The 16,667-nt window shown below is 27.8% G+C and overlaps 1 protein-coding gene across 2 annotated transcripts in view; it reads left to right on the top strand.

Annotated features, from left to right (window-relative positions):
- The window catches only part of Eip78C (Ecdysone-induced protein 78C), a 93,820-nt gene that overhangs the window by 46,088 nt on the left and 31,065 nt on the right, over positions 1-16,667 (top strand). For both annotated transcript variants that reach the window (XM_064359243.1, XM_064359240.1), the window contains one exon: positions 12,791-12,915. In XM_064359243.1, coding sequence (XP_064215313.1) covers positions 12,791-12,915 — 125 coding nt within the window. The remainder of the gene's footprint in view (positions 1-12,790; positions 12,916-16,667) is intronic.

The following is a 16,667-nucleotide window of genomic DNA, read 5'->3' as shown; positions in this document are numbered from 1 at the left end:
CAAATTTTAATACATTAAAGATGAAAGGAAATTAGGTAAGCAATAAAGTTTAAGTTTATCCACTCGAAAGTAGTAAATTTTATTTTATTGGTTTCTAACGAGCATTAAAAGATTAATTTACGTTTAAAATCACACATACATAATTGTCATTAATTTCAATATGTTTAAGTGAATTCAGAATTAGAATAAAAAAATGCGTTCCACATAGTATTACTTTCCTTTACTTCGAAATGAACAGATTATTACAGAATTTTGTCAACAGAATTATTTGCGGTCAATAAAAAATGTTGTATTCAATTTGTTTGTTAAGAAGCAATTAATAAAAAAACGACTAATTAAAGTTTAGGTCAAAATCAACAGTAGTAAAACTGCGTTCAAAAACGTAATAAAATAGAGGGTATTTTGCTGTGTAGCTTATTTCTGAAACAGCCTGTATAGCCTATATACTGTATAAATAATTTTGGGTGATGCAGGGAGTTAATATTTATAAATTTTTATAAAAAATATTTTAAACATTTATAAATATATGAATACCTTCCTTATTTGTTATACATTGTATACAGGGTGAGTTTTTTGTACTGTATCTCAAAAACTACTAATAGTGGCATAGAAATCAGCATCTGCTCTTACTTACTTTATTTTTTTCTCAATATGCATGTGAATTTTTTGAGAATTCTTCTACCCTTCCATGTAATAATTATTATAAATTTATATAATTAATTATTATATTAGATTAATTAATCGAAATTTATGATTTCTAGTGTTATTCTGAAACGATGTTTAAAATAATGTTGGAGCACCAAAATTATGTTTATTTCAATTTTTTATTTATACTTAATTGCTTATTTTTTGGGGCTACCTACTATTTTTTTTTGGATTTTTTGCACAAAATAACATACAGGTGTGCGTCAAAATTACGAAATAATTTTAATAAAGTAAAAAATTTTTAGTTGTGAAAAAACAAGTTAATTTTTTTTTTAAAGTACATCATTTTCAGTGAAATCTAACACTTTTCAACTTTTAGTTTTTCAGTATGACATTTTTTTAATGGAAACTCCTATTTTTTTAGCTGTTCATTTCGATACATACTTTAATTGTCGAAATGGTAATACCAAAAAGTTAAACGTTATACCTACAGTCACAATCAAAAAGAATGAGACCCCTACCAACAGGGCCGGAAAGCAAAAGTTCGACTAAAATCTTTTAGGTCACAAATTTTAACAAACAGGTTATTTAACAAACTGTCTAGATGGTTTACGTTATGTCCAGCTTGTTTATAAACTAGACAAACGTACACATTAACCGTGCGGTTTTAAGAGTATCATTCTTTTTGACGTGACTGTACATCAACAGTGAAAAAAGTGGAAACTTGGAAAAAATTAATATCAACAAAAAATAAACAAAATTCAAATATTCAACAAGAAAAGAGTCAATTCTTTATTTAAATACAATTTTCAAAGTGGACAAACTTTTCTTGTACTGTCCAGAAATTGAACTTCCGGACTAACATTTTTTAAATCTTTTAAATTTAGTTGTACATTTAAGGGAAACCCGAAAACACTTATTTCTTTTTTGAACTAAACAAATATCAAATTGTTTTGCCTTAAAAAAATACTTTTGATAAAAAAATTAATAAGATTTTGTCTAAAACTTACTTCCAAACAAAATTATTTTAATAATAATTTTAATAACATTATTAAAAAAACTAAAGATGAAAAATTTTAAATTAAATTTAAAAATTTTTATTTTATTTAAATTTTAAATTTTGTTGGTGATGTAGTTTTTAAAAGGAAAATTGGCCTAAAATATTTTGAATTTTAATAAGATTATTCCATAACTTTGCCACTCACTGTTTAAAGATTGTTTATTCTAAAATGAAATAAAAAATAAAATGTTTTGAAGCGACTTAATTATTTAATTAAATTAAATTAAATTAAATTAAATTAAATTAAATTAAATTAAAAGAAATTACAAGAAAATTATGAAAAAATGCATAGACAAAGATATCAAGTATTTAATAGCAATATATACTTTATATACTTAATATATACTTTTGGCAGACTTACCTTGTAATTTCAGTAACCTTGAAATTAATTTGGCAACACTGACTACCAGAAATCAACGATCAAATATCCACAATAATTTAGTGTTGCCACTAGATTTTCCACAATCCACCAGTTTAAAAAAGATTAAGAAAAAAGAAAATTGTGTCTTGCAAACTTGATTTCAAATTGTACTATAATTAATAATAATTTTGTTCTGTGAAAAATTGTGACAATTTTTTTCTTAAATACAGCAGTTCGTTATTTTTTACTTGTAAATTTCCCCATGATCGTATAAGAGATTTGTCAATTTGGGTCGTTCCTCAATTATCTGCTAGAAATCGTTACATTACCGTTTTGTTTCGTTTCTAAATTTCCTACAAACGATTATCTCATTTCGAGTATAAAATTGTGCATTATTATGTAAACACGAATAATTTTCACTTTAATTCATTTGGTTGTTTTTCGAATCACAATTAAAATTCCCCACGTGCAACAAACTCGCACGATAATGTTATACAATTAGGTATTAATTTCCCTCTTTCCTTGTTACCTAATTAGGAGCAAATAATCCACTTTTATTATGTCGCGCTATATAGTAAACAAAGATTTACCAGACGGTATTCAAATCGCGTCTTTGCCATATTTTCATTAGCATAATTTTGCCAATGACACGAAAAACGTTATGTAAAAATCTCCGGTGTCGTTGACTCAATGACCTTCGATCATGAAGACTTTTCGTGGGCCGGCCGATAAAAAATTGCATCCACGTTTATAAATAAACTCGTTTTTAAACCGAATTCATTATTAGCGATACGGCCCTGCCTGCCAAAGAACTGACAAAAGAGTTGAGCATTTTTTACTAGACTGCTAAGAAAAAATTATGCAACGAAATTGTGCACTTCCTCTTAATCAGAAAAGCGGGTAAAGTGTATTTAAACTCGCGTTTATCTTCTATTCATAAAATATTTACAGCGCATTGTTTGAGCGCGAGGGAAATAAAACGAAGATCCGCACTCGCGGTTAGATTTAGAGACATTCATTATGAGTTCTGAGAGGTATTATTGCAACGGGAGTTGCTCGTTATTAACATGTTTGAATTCTCTTTCCGTTGTAACATCGGTATTAGCATACGTAATTGCGACGTAATTGCCAAGAATGATTGATTCGAGTTTTGTACAATTTATTGGTGATGGATGTCTCGTTATCGCCGCTGATGATCGGAATTGGAAAAAGTTGACGTTCGTGAGAGATATCTTATTAAATGATAGTTGACTGCGGTTTTAGCAGATAGAGAAATGCGCTTAATTGTGATGCAATGATGCAGGGCTTTTCTATACTCAAATACAGGATGTTCTATAACAATTAAATGCCGTCTTGGTCAAAAAATAGTAAAAGCACTGTTTTTTGAAGTTTCCTTCTTAAAACCAGTTAATTCTTCGAAGAAATACAATTTTACACAATGGTATATGAAAACGGGATATCAGGAAAAAACACTTTGGGTAGTGAATCCTTGGGTCACAGATTCTTTATAGACCTACGTCCAGAACATAAAAAAGAAGACAGAAACACTGAAAAGCACAGAAAACAACAGAAGGAGAATAATAAATAGAGAGGACAGGAAGGATTGCAGAAGTAGGATTTAAGAAACAAAAATTGAGAATCGAAAATTAGAAGACTGAACAAAGAAGAACGAAGAAAGAAGAAAGAAGGAAGAAAGAGAGCAAAGCTACGTAAACCAAGAACTGGAAAGAAAGAAGGCAGAAGATTGAGTCAGTGGTTAAAGAAAATAAATGATAGAGGATTATGGAAACCCCTTAGATAAATAAAGAATAGAGAAATAGGTACTTCTCAGTACTATCTAATTTGGTATAGAGAATAGAGCATACAATGAAAAATAGAGATAATGCAAAATGAGTAGGAGAAATAGCAAACTAAAAAGAAGAATCAGAAAACAGGAAATACACTATAGAGGACAGAAAAGACAAAATATAGCATATAAGAGAACAAAAATGTTTGACTTCGGAATTAAAATCGGTTAAGAAAAAGCTGTTTTTTTTCGAAAACGATGCGTTGTTAAAAAAAGCACAACACTCTTTTTAATTATAATTAGTCAATGAATCCGAATCTGCCACAAACATTTCAAAAAGCTTTTTCCCAAGCAAAATTTTAGACCTTAAATCGATTGAAGTAAAAAAAATGAAGAATGGCAGACGAGAAGACTGAACAAACAAGAAAGAAGATAGAAGAAGGAGGAAGGAAGAAAGAGAACAGTACCTTATACGCAAAATAAGAACAGGATAGAAAGAAGGCAGAAGATAGAGTCAGTAGTTAAAGAAAAAAATTATGAAGGATAATGGAAATCCCTTTGATAAATAAAGAACAGAGAAATAGGTACTTCTGAGTACTATCTAATTTGAAATATAGAATGGGGCATAAAATAAAAAATAGAGATAATGCAAAATAAATAGGTGAAATAGCGAACTAAAAAGAAGAAACAGAAAACAGTAAAAACACTATAGAGGACAGAAAAGACAGAATATAGCATATCAGAGAACAAAAATGTTTGACTTTGGAATTAAAATCGGTTAAGAAAAAGCTGTTTTTTCGAAAACGATGCGTTGTTAAAAAAAGCACAACACTCTTTTTAATTATAATTAGTCAATGAATCCGAATCTGCCACAAACATTTCAAAAAGCTTTTTCCCAAGCAAAATTTTAGACCTTAAATCGATTGAAGTAAAAAAAATGAAGAATGGAAGACGAGAAGACTGAACAAAGAAGAAAGAAGATAGAAGAAGGAGGAAGGAAGAAAGAGAACAGTACCTTATACGCAAAATAAGAACAGGATAGAAAGAAGGCAGAAGATAGAGTCAGTAGTTAAAGAAAAAAATTATGAAGGATAATGGAAACCCCTTTGATAAATAAAGAACAGAGAAATAGGTACTTCTGAGTACTATCTCATTTGGAATAGAGAATAGAGCATAAGTAGAAAACAGAGATAATGCAAAATAAATAGGTGAAAGGGCAAACTAAAAAGGAGGAACACAAAACAGGTAATACACAATAGAGGACAGAAGTTAGAGAATATAGCATATCGGAGAATAAAAACATTTGACTTTGGAATTAAAATTCGTTAAGAAAAAGCTGATTTTTTCTCAAAAACGATGCGTTGTTGAAAAAAGCACAAGAACCACTTCAAAGAAAATTTGCCAATAAATCCGAATTTGCCACAAAAATTTCAAAAAACTTCTTCCTAAGCAAAATTTTAGACTTTAAATAGATTGAAGTAAAAAAATTGAGAATGGAAGACGAGAAGACTGAACAAAGAAGAAAGAAGAAGGAGGAAGTAGAAAGAAGGCAAAAGATAGAGTCAGTAGTTAAAGAAAATAAATGATAGAGGATTAAGGAAACCCCTCAGATAAATAAACAACAGAGAAATAGGTACTTCTGGGTATAGAATTTGGAATAGAGATTAGAGCATAAAATAAAAAATAGAGATAATGCAAAATAAATAGGTGAAAGAGCAAACTAAAAAGAAGGAACACAAAACAGGTAATACACTATAGAGGACAGAAGTGAGAGAATATGTATAGCATATCGGAAAACAAAAATATTTGATTGGAATTAAAATTGGTTAAGAAAAAGTTGTTTATTTTTCAAAAACGATGCGTTGTTGAAAAAAGCACAAGACCTTCTTTAAAGAAAATTAACCAATAAATCCGAATCTGCCAAAAAATTTAAAAAAGCTTCTTCCCAAGCAAAATTTTAGACCTTAAATAGACTGAAGTATGCTTTAAAAAAAATAGAGATTGGAAGACGAGAAGAAGGAGAAAGGAAGAAAGAAAACAGTTATACGCAAACCAAGAACAGGATAGAAAGAGACAGGAGGTAGAGTCAGAGTTTATAGAAAATCAATGCCAAAAGGAAACACCTTAGAACCTTAGATAAATAAAGAATAGAGAAATAGGTACTACTTCCCAATGCTGTCTAATTTGGAATGGAGAATAGAGCATAAAATAGAAAACAGAGATAATGTAGAATGATAAACTAAAAAAGATGAACAAAAAACGGTGGGACATACATTACAAAGGACAGAAGACAGAGAAAAGAGCAAATCGGAGAAAAAAATTTTGACTTCGGAATTAAAATCGGTTAAGAAAAAGTGCGTTTGTTTCAAAAACGGTAAACGGTGCGAAGTTAATGGCTATAGCACAACACATTAAAAAAATTAGTCAATAAATCCGAATCTTTAAATTTAAATTTTTAAATGACACATTTTAACACCATCATGAAATTTGTAACGCCATTGATTTTTGAGAAACGACGTTTTAATTTTTTTAAATGGCAATGACATTTTTGTTTAACGTTCTTATTTTGCTGACTAGAAAAAAAATTAGAAAGAATATTTTAGAAAAATCAAAAATAGAAGAAAATAATTTAAACAAGTTTAATAACCTATTGATATCTTTTAAATTTTGCTTTATTTTATAAGGAGCGATTTTTTTTGCTTTTTTGAAGAATTATAATAATGATAATATGAATTTTATACTTAAAAAGTCATTCTGTATTTCGTTTTGTTTGTTTGAAAAGAATTTTTTTTATGTATTGCTACTTATTGATATTAAAAATTAGTAATATCTTCTTTTCCAACTTTTTGAAATGAGTGTATAATTATTTATTAATTATTATGTCTTGACTTTTGGTGTTGTATAGATCGTTAGTAGTTACAATTACAATTAAATTGAACTTTTTGCTTTAATACAATGATGCTTGTTTATAACGAACCTCAGTTTGTTACGATTTTGTATGCTTGTAATTTTTCAAAACTATTATAGCGAACTTTAACATATAAAAACGCATTAGCTAATAGACACAAGTACCTAATCATAATTTTTTGTAAGAATGAAATTCGCACTGATTATTTATTGATGTTTCCTCTCAAAAATTTCAACTTGACCAATAGCATACTTATAATTTTTCACTAGACTTATTTTTTTTTAAGTTATTAAATCTTTAATAACAGCTTCATATCTTTACTTTAATCTTAAAGTTTCTTCTTTAAAGTGCTTAAAACCTTATTTGCCTAATGTTTAATTGAAAACTACGTCAAAATTTAAAAAAAACAGAAATTAATTGTAACACTCTTTATACTATTTGAAAAGAACTTTCTAATAATTTTTTATAAAAATAATTAATGGTTTATCACTTAAATGTTTATAGTATACTTTACCAACTCGCTGGGACACACTGTATATTTGAAAGGATTTTGTCATTCCAGGACCGTATTCAACATTTTTAAAGGAAATTATAAGAAACAATATTATAAATTTTACCGGGTGTGTTAAAATGATTTTCATCTGTAAATGTCGCTAGAAATTGGTTTATGTTTATGTTTATGTTTCATTTGATATTCTTACACAGGATGCCAACTAGAAGTTTTTAATTCTTTTTGTTTTGTACTGTTTTTTAATTATTATTGTTTCTTATTAAATTTTTGAGAAATAATAGTTTGCAATTTTCGCTTTTAAAGAAGTCACAATTGGGATAAACAGGAGACGTCTCTCCTTTCAAATAGGTTTTACGAAATGTTAGATAAAAGCTGTTAAATTTAAATTCTGTTCACGTTTGGTAGGTGTTAGCCAATGTGGTTACTTTAGTGACTTTTATCGTGTAATGTGAACTTTTGCAAGTTAAAAAAGAAAATAAAGGAAACGGGCGGAAGACAATAAAATTTAGTCTTGCTTTGAAACTTTTTTAAATTACAGCGTGTGTGGATCTTTGTTACGAAAGACCTCGATTAGTAAAAAAACCCGATTTGTTGTCTGTATAATGTATTAGTTATAATATTTTAAACAGTATTTTAAACATATTTTTTTAATTCCGAATAAAACTAACTTTGAATTAAGTGGTCATCTACTTTGCACTTTGTTAGAGGTAATTTTTGAAATCTACCGACAATTAGGAAGGTTTTTTTTAATGAAAAATATTGTAATTTTGAATTTTTCATTACGTAAACCTCCAGTCTCCTTACCAGATATTAGCTATAGCCATCTGCGATTTGATTAAATTTATGCTAAATTATTCGGGATCGGCACACCGAAACATTGTTTCACTTATAGATTTTTTTAAATGAAAATTCCACCATCATCCTTCGAAAAGCTTCCCTCCGTATCGATCTCGTTTGCGGTTCGAAGCAAAGAATTAGTCCACATTCCGGTGTTATTTAATCGTTGAATCACTCGACACTGGCTGAACTTGACCTTCTCGCCATTTTTATGCACGAAAGTGCCTACTTTCTCCATGAAAGCTTCACCTTGAAACAGAAAGTCAACACGTAAGGATGCTTTTTAGGTTAATTTCATTGCAACGAAACGAAAAATTCTCATGAAATTTTTACAAGGACATTGCCGGCTCTTCAAGGCTTAAATATTGATATTCCATCAAGAAATAAACCCGAGCTGTTAATAATAAATGACACGTCCAAGCTTAAGCGAAATTAATTCCAGTCCGAGTTCTTCCCACAATCGATTTAGTTTATTCTAACGGGATTTTTTTAATAAATAAATAAATGTAGTCTCGTCAGGTCCGTTAATTTAGTAATGTCTTCAATTTCCAAGTCTATATTCAAATGGTTCAAGAATTCAATTCAGAGTTCGCATTTGTATTCCCATCTCTGCAACATGACGTTGTTTGTCCCTTGACGATTCGACGTTTTAGGAATTTCAGATTGGAAATGTTTGGCTCGCTTCTAAAGACTATGGAAAGATGGCTTCAATTTCGGCTCGAAACTTCTGGACCAAATCAGCTCAAGCACTGAATAATTTACATAATTTTATGATGCATAAATTAACATAGAAGATTGTATGAATTTTACATCCAAAATGAAGTAAATTTAAACAAACATGGCGCCATTATACGATCTTTGAACTATTTTTGGTTCGTTTCGAGAAATTGCCAAAGTTCGGACAAATTTTCTGTTTTTTTTTGAAAAAATAGAAGTATTTTTGGTTTAGACGAAAATAAGTTCAGTGTAACGTAATTTTTTTTAATGGTTTGCTGTTATTTTTTTGTGGTCATTAGAATACCCTTTTAGCTTCTTACATGCCCCTAATTTTTTTAAATCGGTTCAGAGATTACTGTTAAAAAATAAAAACAAAAAAATCAGGTTTACACCTTTGATTTTAAAAATTAATAAAAAATTCAAACAATGCCCTTTTGATGACATTATGACTAGCTGCGTGCTGAACAAGGTCTAACAGACTGATTAATTAAATTTAATTGATTTGCATTACTACAGTGTGTTCGCAATTTACTTCGCAATTTCTTAATTTTTTTAGCTTTATATTTTAGTGATTTGAAATGGATTTAGGATTTTTTTTATAATAAAGCTTTCTATGATTCCACTGCAAGAAACTATAAATACATTTTTGTTTATTGTTATTGATCTTATACTTCATTATCTTTCCGACAAGAACAAAAAGAATTCAAAAACAGAAAACAATAAAGAAAAAAGTTAAAACACTTATTGACTGACACATAAAGGGCGTTATCATTTTGATTTTACTTTATTTTATGAGGGGCGAATATTTTTTTTTCCTTTTTTGAAAAATTATATAAAAATTCTTATTAAAATATTTTTTTAAAATGCTACATTTTGACACCATTATAAAATTTGTAACGTCACTGGTTTTTGAGTAATGACGTCATGATATTTTTGTTTACTATTTTGATCGTATACTTCTTTATCTTTCAAACAAGAATAAAAAAAATGGAAAAAAATTAAATGAATTAATTAATTAAATAAATAAAAAGAATTCAAAAACAGAAGAAAATAAAGTAAAAATGTTAATAAACTTATTGACAGTTACACCTAAAGGCGTTGTCTTGTTGGTTTTGCTTTATTTTATAAGGGGTGAATGTTTTTTTTTTGGTTTTTGAAAAATTATATAATAATTTTAATTAAAATACTAAGTGATAGTTACACATAAAAAGGTTTATCTTTTTGATTTTGCTTTAAAATATAAGGTGCGATTGTTTTTGTTTGCTTTTTTGAAAAACTATAAAAATATTATGAATATAATAATTTTTGAAAATGCTGCAATTTGACATCATTATAAAATTTGTTACGTCATTGGTTTTTGAGTAGTGATGTCATGATATCTCTCTTTACTGTTTTTGATTGTCTACTTTTTTATATTTCAAACAAGAATAAGTAAAATGAAAAAAAAAATAAATGAATGAATTAATTAATTAAATAAAAAGAATTCAAAAACAGAAGAGAATAAAGTAAAAAAGTTAATAAACTTATTGACACATAAAAGGCGTTATCTCTTTGATTTTACTTTATTTTATAAGGGGCGAATATTTTTTTTACTTTTTTGAAAAATTATATAAAAATTCTAATTAAAATATTTTTTGAAAATGCTACATTTTGACACCATTATAAAATTTGTAACGTCACTGGTTTTTGACTAATGACGTCATGATATTTTAGTTTACTATTATGATCGTATACTTCTTTATCTTTCAAACAAGAATAAAAAAAATGAAAAAACATTAAATGAATTAATTACTTAATTAATTAAAAAGTATTCAAAAACAGAAGAAAATAAAGTAAAAATGTTAATAAACTTATTGACAATTACACCTAAAGGCGTTGTCTTGTTGGTTTTGCTTTATTTTATAAGGGGTGAATGTTTTTTTTGGTTTTTGAAAAATTATATAATAATTTTAATTAAAATACTAAGTGATAGTTACACATAAAAGGGTTTATCTTTTTGATTTTGCTTTAAAATATAAGGTGCGATTGTTTTTGTTTGCTTTTTTGAAAAACTATAAAAATTTATGAATAAAATAATTTTTGAAAATGCTGCACTTTGACACCATTATAAAATTTGTAACATCATTGGTTTTTGAGTAGTGATGTCATGATATCTCTTTTTACTGTTTTTGATCGTTTACTTTTTTGTCTTTCAAACAAGAATAAGTAAAATGAAAAAAAATGAATTAATTAATTAATTAAATAAAGAGAATTCAAAAACAGAAGAAAATAAAGTAAAAATGTTAATATACTTATTGACAGTTACAACTAAAGGCGTTATCTTTTTGGTTTTGCTTTATTTGATAAGGGGTGAATGTTTTTTTTTGTTTTTTTGAAAAATTATAATAAAATTATAGTTATAACAATTTTTGAACATGCTGCACTTTGACACCATTACAAAATTTATTTATAACGAGCCCGATTTTAGTAATATAACAATAAACAGGGTTGGAGTATTTTCGCCCTTTATTAATAAAATTTCTCATTATAATAATTTATGTTTATTTTGTTTATATTTTTTTTATAATTGATTATGTTGTATTTATTTTTTCGGTAACAAAATTGTTAATTTATTACTAAATAAAAATTATGGTATTTATAAACGAAATAATTTCACAAAATTTAAGATCTTTAATTTTTAATAAGCAAACGATATTTTTTTTAATTTGTGGCCTAGTTTTCGACAGTTTTTTTTGTTTACTTTTTCACCTACTTATATTATATGATTGAGTTTTTTCTGTCGAAATTTAACACAGGGATATCAAGTATTTCTCCCTATTTTTTTATCACAGTCATGGAATCGGAAATTTCTATTCTTGAATCAAAAACCTAGAAAAGTTTATAAATATAGAAATATAGTTTTCAAGGTTAAAATAACAACTAAATAAAACTTAATATACAAATGTAGACACGCTAAAATGTCGTTAATCGCTGTAACTTCATTTATCCTGATTCAGACATTTGTTAATAATTATAATGAATTTAAAGCGAAAGTTACAAAAATACATTTATTAGTCACCACAAAAATGCCACCAAAAATAATGACAAAATTTAGTACATTACAACAATAATTAAACACCAATTATTGTAGATAATTAAATTGGCAAAAAACTCGTCTCCAAAAAAATAAATGCCCTACAGATATGGAACACAGGGCGGTTTTATTATCTCTATTGTTCCCTGAAAACGATCTCATCCGTATTTAATTTGATGAAAGTTTCAATTTTTTGCTGCCTTTTAATTGAGTTAGCAGCCTGGGGCCTTTTAACTCGGTATATTTCCAAATATTTTATATTTCATAGAAAGTTGCTCTTTTACACTGCGTTAAAAAATTAATTGTAAAGATGTGAGAATATAATGAATTGATCGCAACAGGAATCTCACTTCGACTCCGACTTTGATGAATTATTGTTGCAGACCCTCCTTTCATAACATTTCCTATAAAGGAGAGGTTATTTTATTTTCGAGACAAGCTGAACCGGAGAAAATGCGATTAAAATATCATATATCTAGTCAAAATCAATGTCTAAAGGTTAGATGTTTTCGATGGTAATAAATTAAAAAGGTTGCATGTTTGGAAAAATTTCGTTAGACACTTCTTTCTTCGATACCGATTTATGACACGAATCGATTTAATCTTTGCATAAACATTGACGATCGGGCGTTTATTTTGATGTTTACGTCCTATTACGCCACGTTATTAAATGATTTATGTTTATCGATTGTTTTATGTTTTGCGGTTCAATGCTACCACCTTTAAAACAAACATTTATGGCCCGATCGATGCATATTTTTATACCTACTGCAGTTTTTAGCTGCAGGTATTTATGGTTGTGTTGTTACGCTTTGTGACGAGCGTAGCATTTAAATTTCTGATTTCACAGAATTCGAAACTTTTTTTTTATCACAGATACGGTTTGTTTCAGAACAACATTATGTGGCGGCGGACTCCAACAGTTCATCAACCACCAAATCGTTCGTTCCTTGTAAAGTGTGCGGTGACAAGGCTTCCGGGTACCATTATGGTGTGACGTCGTGCGAAGGCTGTAAGGTATAGCTTGCACTTTTTAGAGACTGACATGGCGTGAGAGTTTGAAATTATATTGGTAACAGTGAATTGTCTTCATTTTCTGTTTTTCATGTTTGCCGTCTCACTTTTTCATATTTTTTGTTATATTTGGACACTGGACCAAAGCTTCGTAAAAAATAAAGTATATGTTAATGTTAATGTTAATGTTAATGTTAATGTTAATGTTAATGTTAATGTTAATGTTAATGTTAATGTTAATGTTAATGTTAATGTTAATGTTAATGTTAATGTTAATGTTAATGTTAATGTTAATGTTAATGTTAATGTTAATATTAATGTTAATGTTAATGTTAATGTTAATGTTAATGTTAATGTTAATGTTAATGTTAATGTTAATGTTAATGTTAATGTTAATGTTAATGTTAATGTTAATGTTAATGTTAATGTAACGTAAACGTAAGAAAAGTTTACAGTAAAGCAAAAACTAACTTAAGGACGTGGCCTGTGACTAGAAAATTATATTGGTAAGAGAGAATTTATTTGCGAATTTTATCTTCTCTCGTGTTATTCACATTTGCCAACTTATTTTTTCTTTAATGTTTTGTTAGCGTAGTAAAATATAAGGTATAGTTTACACTTTGTTTAATGTTAATGGTAACGTAACACAAACGTAAGAACAGTTTACAGAACCTGGCCTGAGAATTTCATAGAGAATTGTTTTGTCTATTTTGTCTTCTCGCTGTTTTTCAATTTTTGCAACTTAATTTTTCTTTCGTTTTTTGTTGTAAATATTTCGACGTTTGACTGAGAAAGTTGGTCGTTACTTTATTAGTATTTTGACAGAGCTAAAAACAAGGTATGTCTTTCTTTAACGTTAGTCGTAACGTAAGTAATGTAACGCAAACGTAAGGAAAGTTTTTAGTAACACTCAAATGTCGACTGTTTGAACGCAGTAATTATGTTTGTAATATTGAATTGTTTTTTCAATTCCGTATTTTTTTCCTGTTTTTCCATTTTCCCAACTTAATTTCATTTTCATTCTTTGTTGTATCTGGGAATTTTAAAAAGTTTATGTCACATGTTAAATGGATTGTGGGAAACAACCTGAATTTCGACCATTTTTTTAATTTTGAGTCGTATTATTACAAGATTTTGTAATAAATTAAATCTGGTTCAAAAATTGACTACATATTCGGAAAATTTTAATAATTAAGTAAAGAATAAAAACATGTTTGGGTTAATTTTATCATTTGAGGCTTGTTTTTAGCAATATTTTCAGAAATAGTTTAAATTCGGGTGGAAATCGCTCGAAAAAGAGAAAAAGTTAAATGCAATTGTTGTCTTCACTTGGTGGTTTTTCGGTGTCCTTTAGTAAACCCTCAAATAAAAACTTCAGATTTTTTAATTTTTTGTTTATTCAGTGGTAATATTTAGAAAAACCTTGGTTTTTACCTTACAAATGTTCTTAAACACTGTAAAAAAAATTTAGCTTGATTTTTGACTTAATTTGATACATTTTTGGTCCATTTTTGACGAAATTTTGGGAAATAATTGTGTTTTTAACTGACAGAAACGTGTTAAAACACACGGAAAAAGCAAAGATGATGTAATATACAACAGAATTTCGTAATTTTTCAAAACAAAACCATTATTTTTTACCAGCTTATTGATTTTTTGACTTAATTTTTACAAAATTTTAAGAGAAAATCGCGTATATTAAAATGGTCGAAGAAAGCAAATTCAGTGTCATTTTGGATCCAATTTGGTAATTTTTCGGTTTGATCTTACAAAAAAACTGAAAAACTAACTAACCAAAAAAAAAAAAATTAAAAGAAAAATACCTTAAATATGTTCAGGTAATTTTGTAGTTTTAGTTTGTTTTTAACCAACTTTGCAAAATGACTGAATTTTTGACTTTTTTTCGAAAAAAACAATATCTTATAATTAATCATTACTGACTTAATTTGGTGATTTTTTTTGTGTATTTTGGCAAAATTTCAAACAAAAACAGAATTTACTTGAAAGACATCTTCTCTTTGCTTGTTTTTTATTTTTCTTTCTTTTCTCGTTTGGTTATATTTGTTCAATAACTAACTTGGTTCTTATTTCAGAAACCAGAAACGTTTCTAAACACTGTAGACAAATGTAATATCATTTTCTGCTTTACTTGAAGCTCTTTCGATGTAATTTCCAACAACAATTAATAATTTTTCAAAACAAGATTATTTTCTTAACCGATTTATTAATTTTTTGACTTATTTTTTTACAAAATTTCCAGAGAAAATTGTGTATGGTACAAAGATCGAAAAATACAAGATCAATGTCATTTGTGATCCGACTTGGTGATTTTTGGGTCTGATCTAACAAAATGACACAAAAAAACTAAATATTTGGTTTTCAAACATGCTAAGATGCCGAAAGTATTAAAAAGAACGTAACTTTTCAGTAAATTTTATGTTTTAATCGATCAAAAACCAACTAAATAAATCAACTGAAACATTTTATGTTTGTTTGTTTTAAATAAATTTTGCGAAATAACTTCGTTTCTAACTTCAAAACGTTCAAAAACTTTCGAAATATTCTCACAGATTTATAGTTTGAAAACATGTGTTTCGACAAGTCCTTTGTTTGTTTGGCTATATTTGTGCAAAAACCAACTTAGTTTTATTACTGTAAACAAGTTATTAGCTTTATGTTTATATTTTTTCCGAAATAATTGTTTCTAATTGACAAAAACACAGATACACGGAAAAAACAAAAATCTCCAACATAGTTCAGTGATTTTTCTAAAAACGCCCTTTATTTTTCAACCAATTTTATAGTTTTTGGATTTTTTTTTTCAAAATTTTAAGAGAAAATCACGTATTTATTTTAAAACGTTCGAAAAATTCAAAATCAACATCATTTTCGATCAGATATTGTGATTTTTCGTTCTACCAAACTTTTTCAGTTTATTTTTTGATGAAATTTTGATCAAAAACCAAATAAAAGCAAGTGAAACAAACAAATTAATATTAATTGTAATCTAATTTCGTGTTTTTAGTAAAAGACATTAAAAAAAAATGTAATCAACAAGTTTCTGAATAAAAAACGTTCGAAAGAACAAACAATTGTTTTCATTTGTTGATTTTTCGGTTCTTTTTAGCAAAACTTCAAACAGAAACTGAGAATTTAGCAAGTTTTTTAGTTTCTTTGGCGGTATTATTTACAAAAAAATAGTTTTTACTTCAAAAAGAGGCTTAACCACAGTAAGAATTTATTATTTTCTGAAACCAAAATCTTTTTTTCGGTTACTTTTCTGACAATTTAGAAATTCCTGTAAAATATCAATGCTTCTCCTAGTCAGGATTTTACGTTTTCTTTTTTTTATGTTTGCTACATAAAAATTTATGTGTACAATGTTATACAACATGCTGCACCATACCAGCAACTCAATTAGTCTGTCACAGCCTGGTGAGGTAGAAGAAAAACACTAAATGGCACGCGTAATTGAAATTTACACTAGTTACAAGCGGTAGTATTAAATAATGAAATTTTTATAGTGTTGCAATTTCTAACGGGAACTTTATACGTCTATTATGGCATTTCCGTCTTTTGTATGTGGGAGTAGCTTAACTGGTTAATAAACTTGCAATTTGAGCCAAATTTTTGCCAATAATTAGTCGTTAGTGATGTGCAAAGGTCGTAGACACCACTCTGTAATTTGTTACACAGACATGTGAGCACAAGTTAACACTCATAATTACCCCATACGCACATTACTTGTGCTAATC

Source organism: Tribolium castaneum, chromosome 1 (genome assembly GCF_031307605.1).
Source record: "Tribolium castaneum strain GA2 chromosome 1, icTriCast1.1, whole genome shotgun sequence".
In the NCBI taxonomy this organism is placed as follows: Eukaryota; Metazoa; Arthropoda; class Insecta; order Coleoptera; family Tenebrionidae; genus Tribolium; species Tribolium castaneum.
The sequence above is the reverse complement of the archived record's forward strand: the minus strand, read 5'-3'. Positions and strand labels throughout refer to the sequence as shown.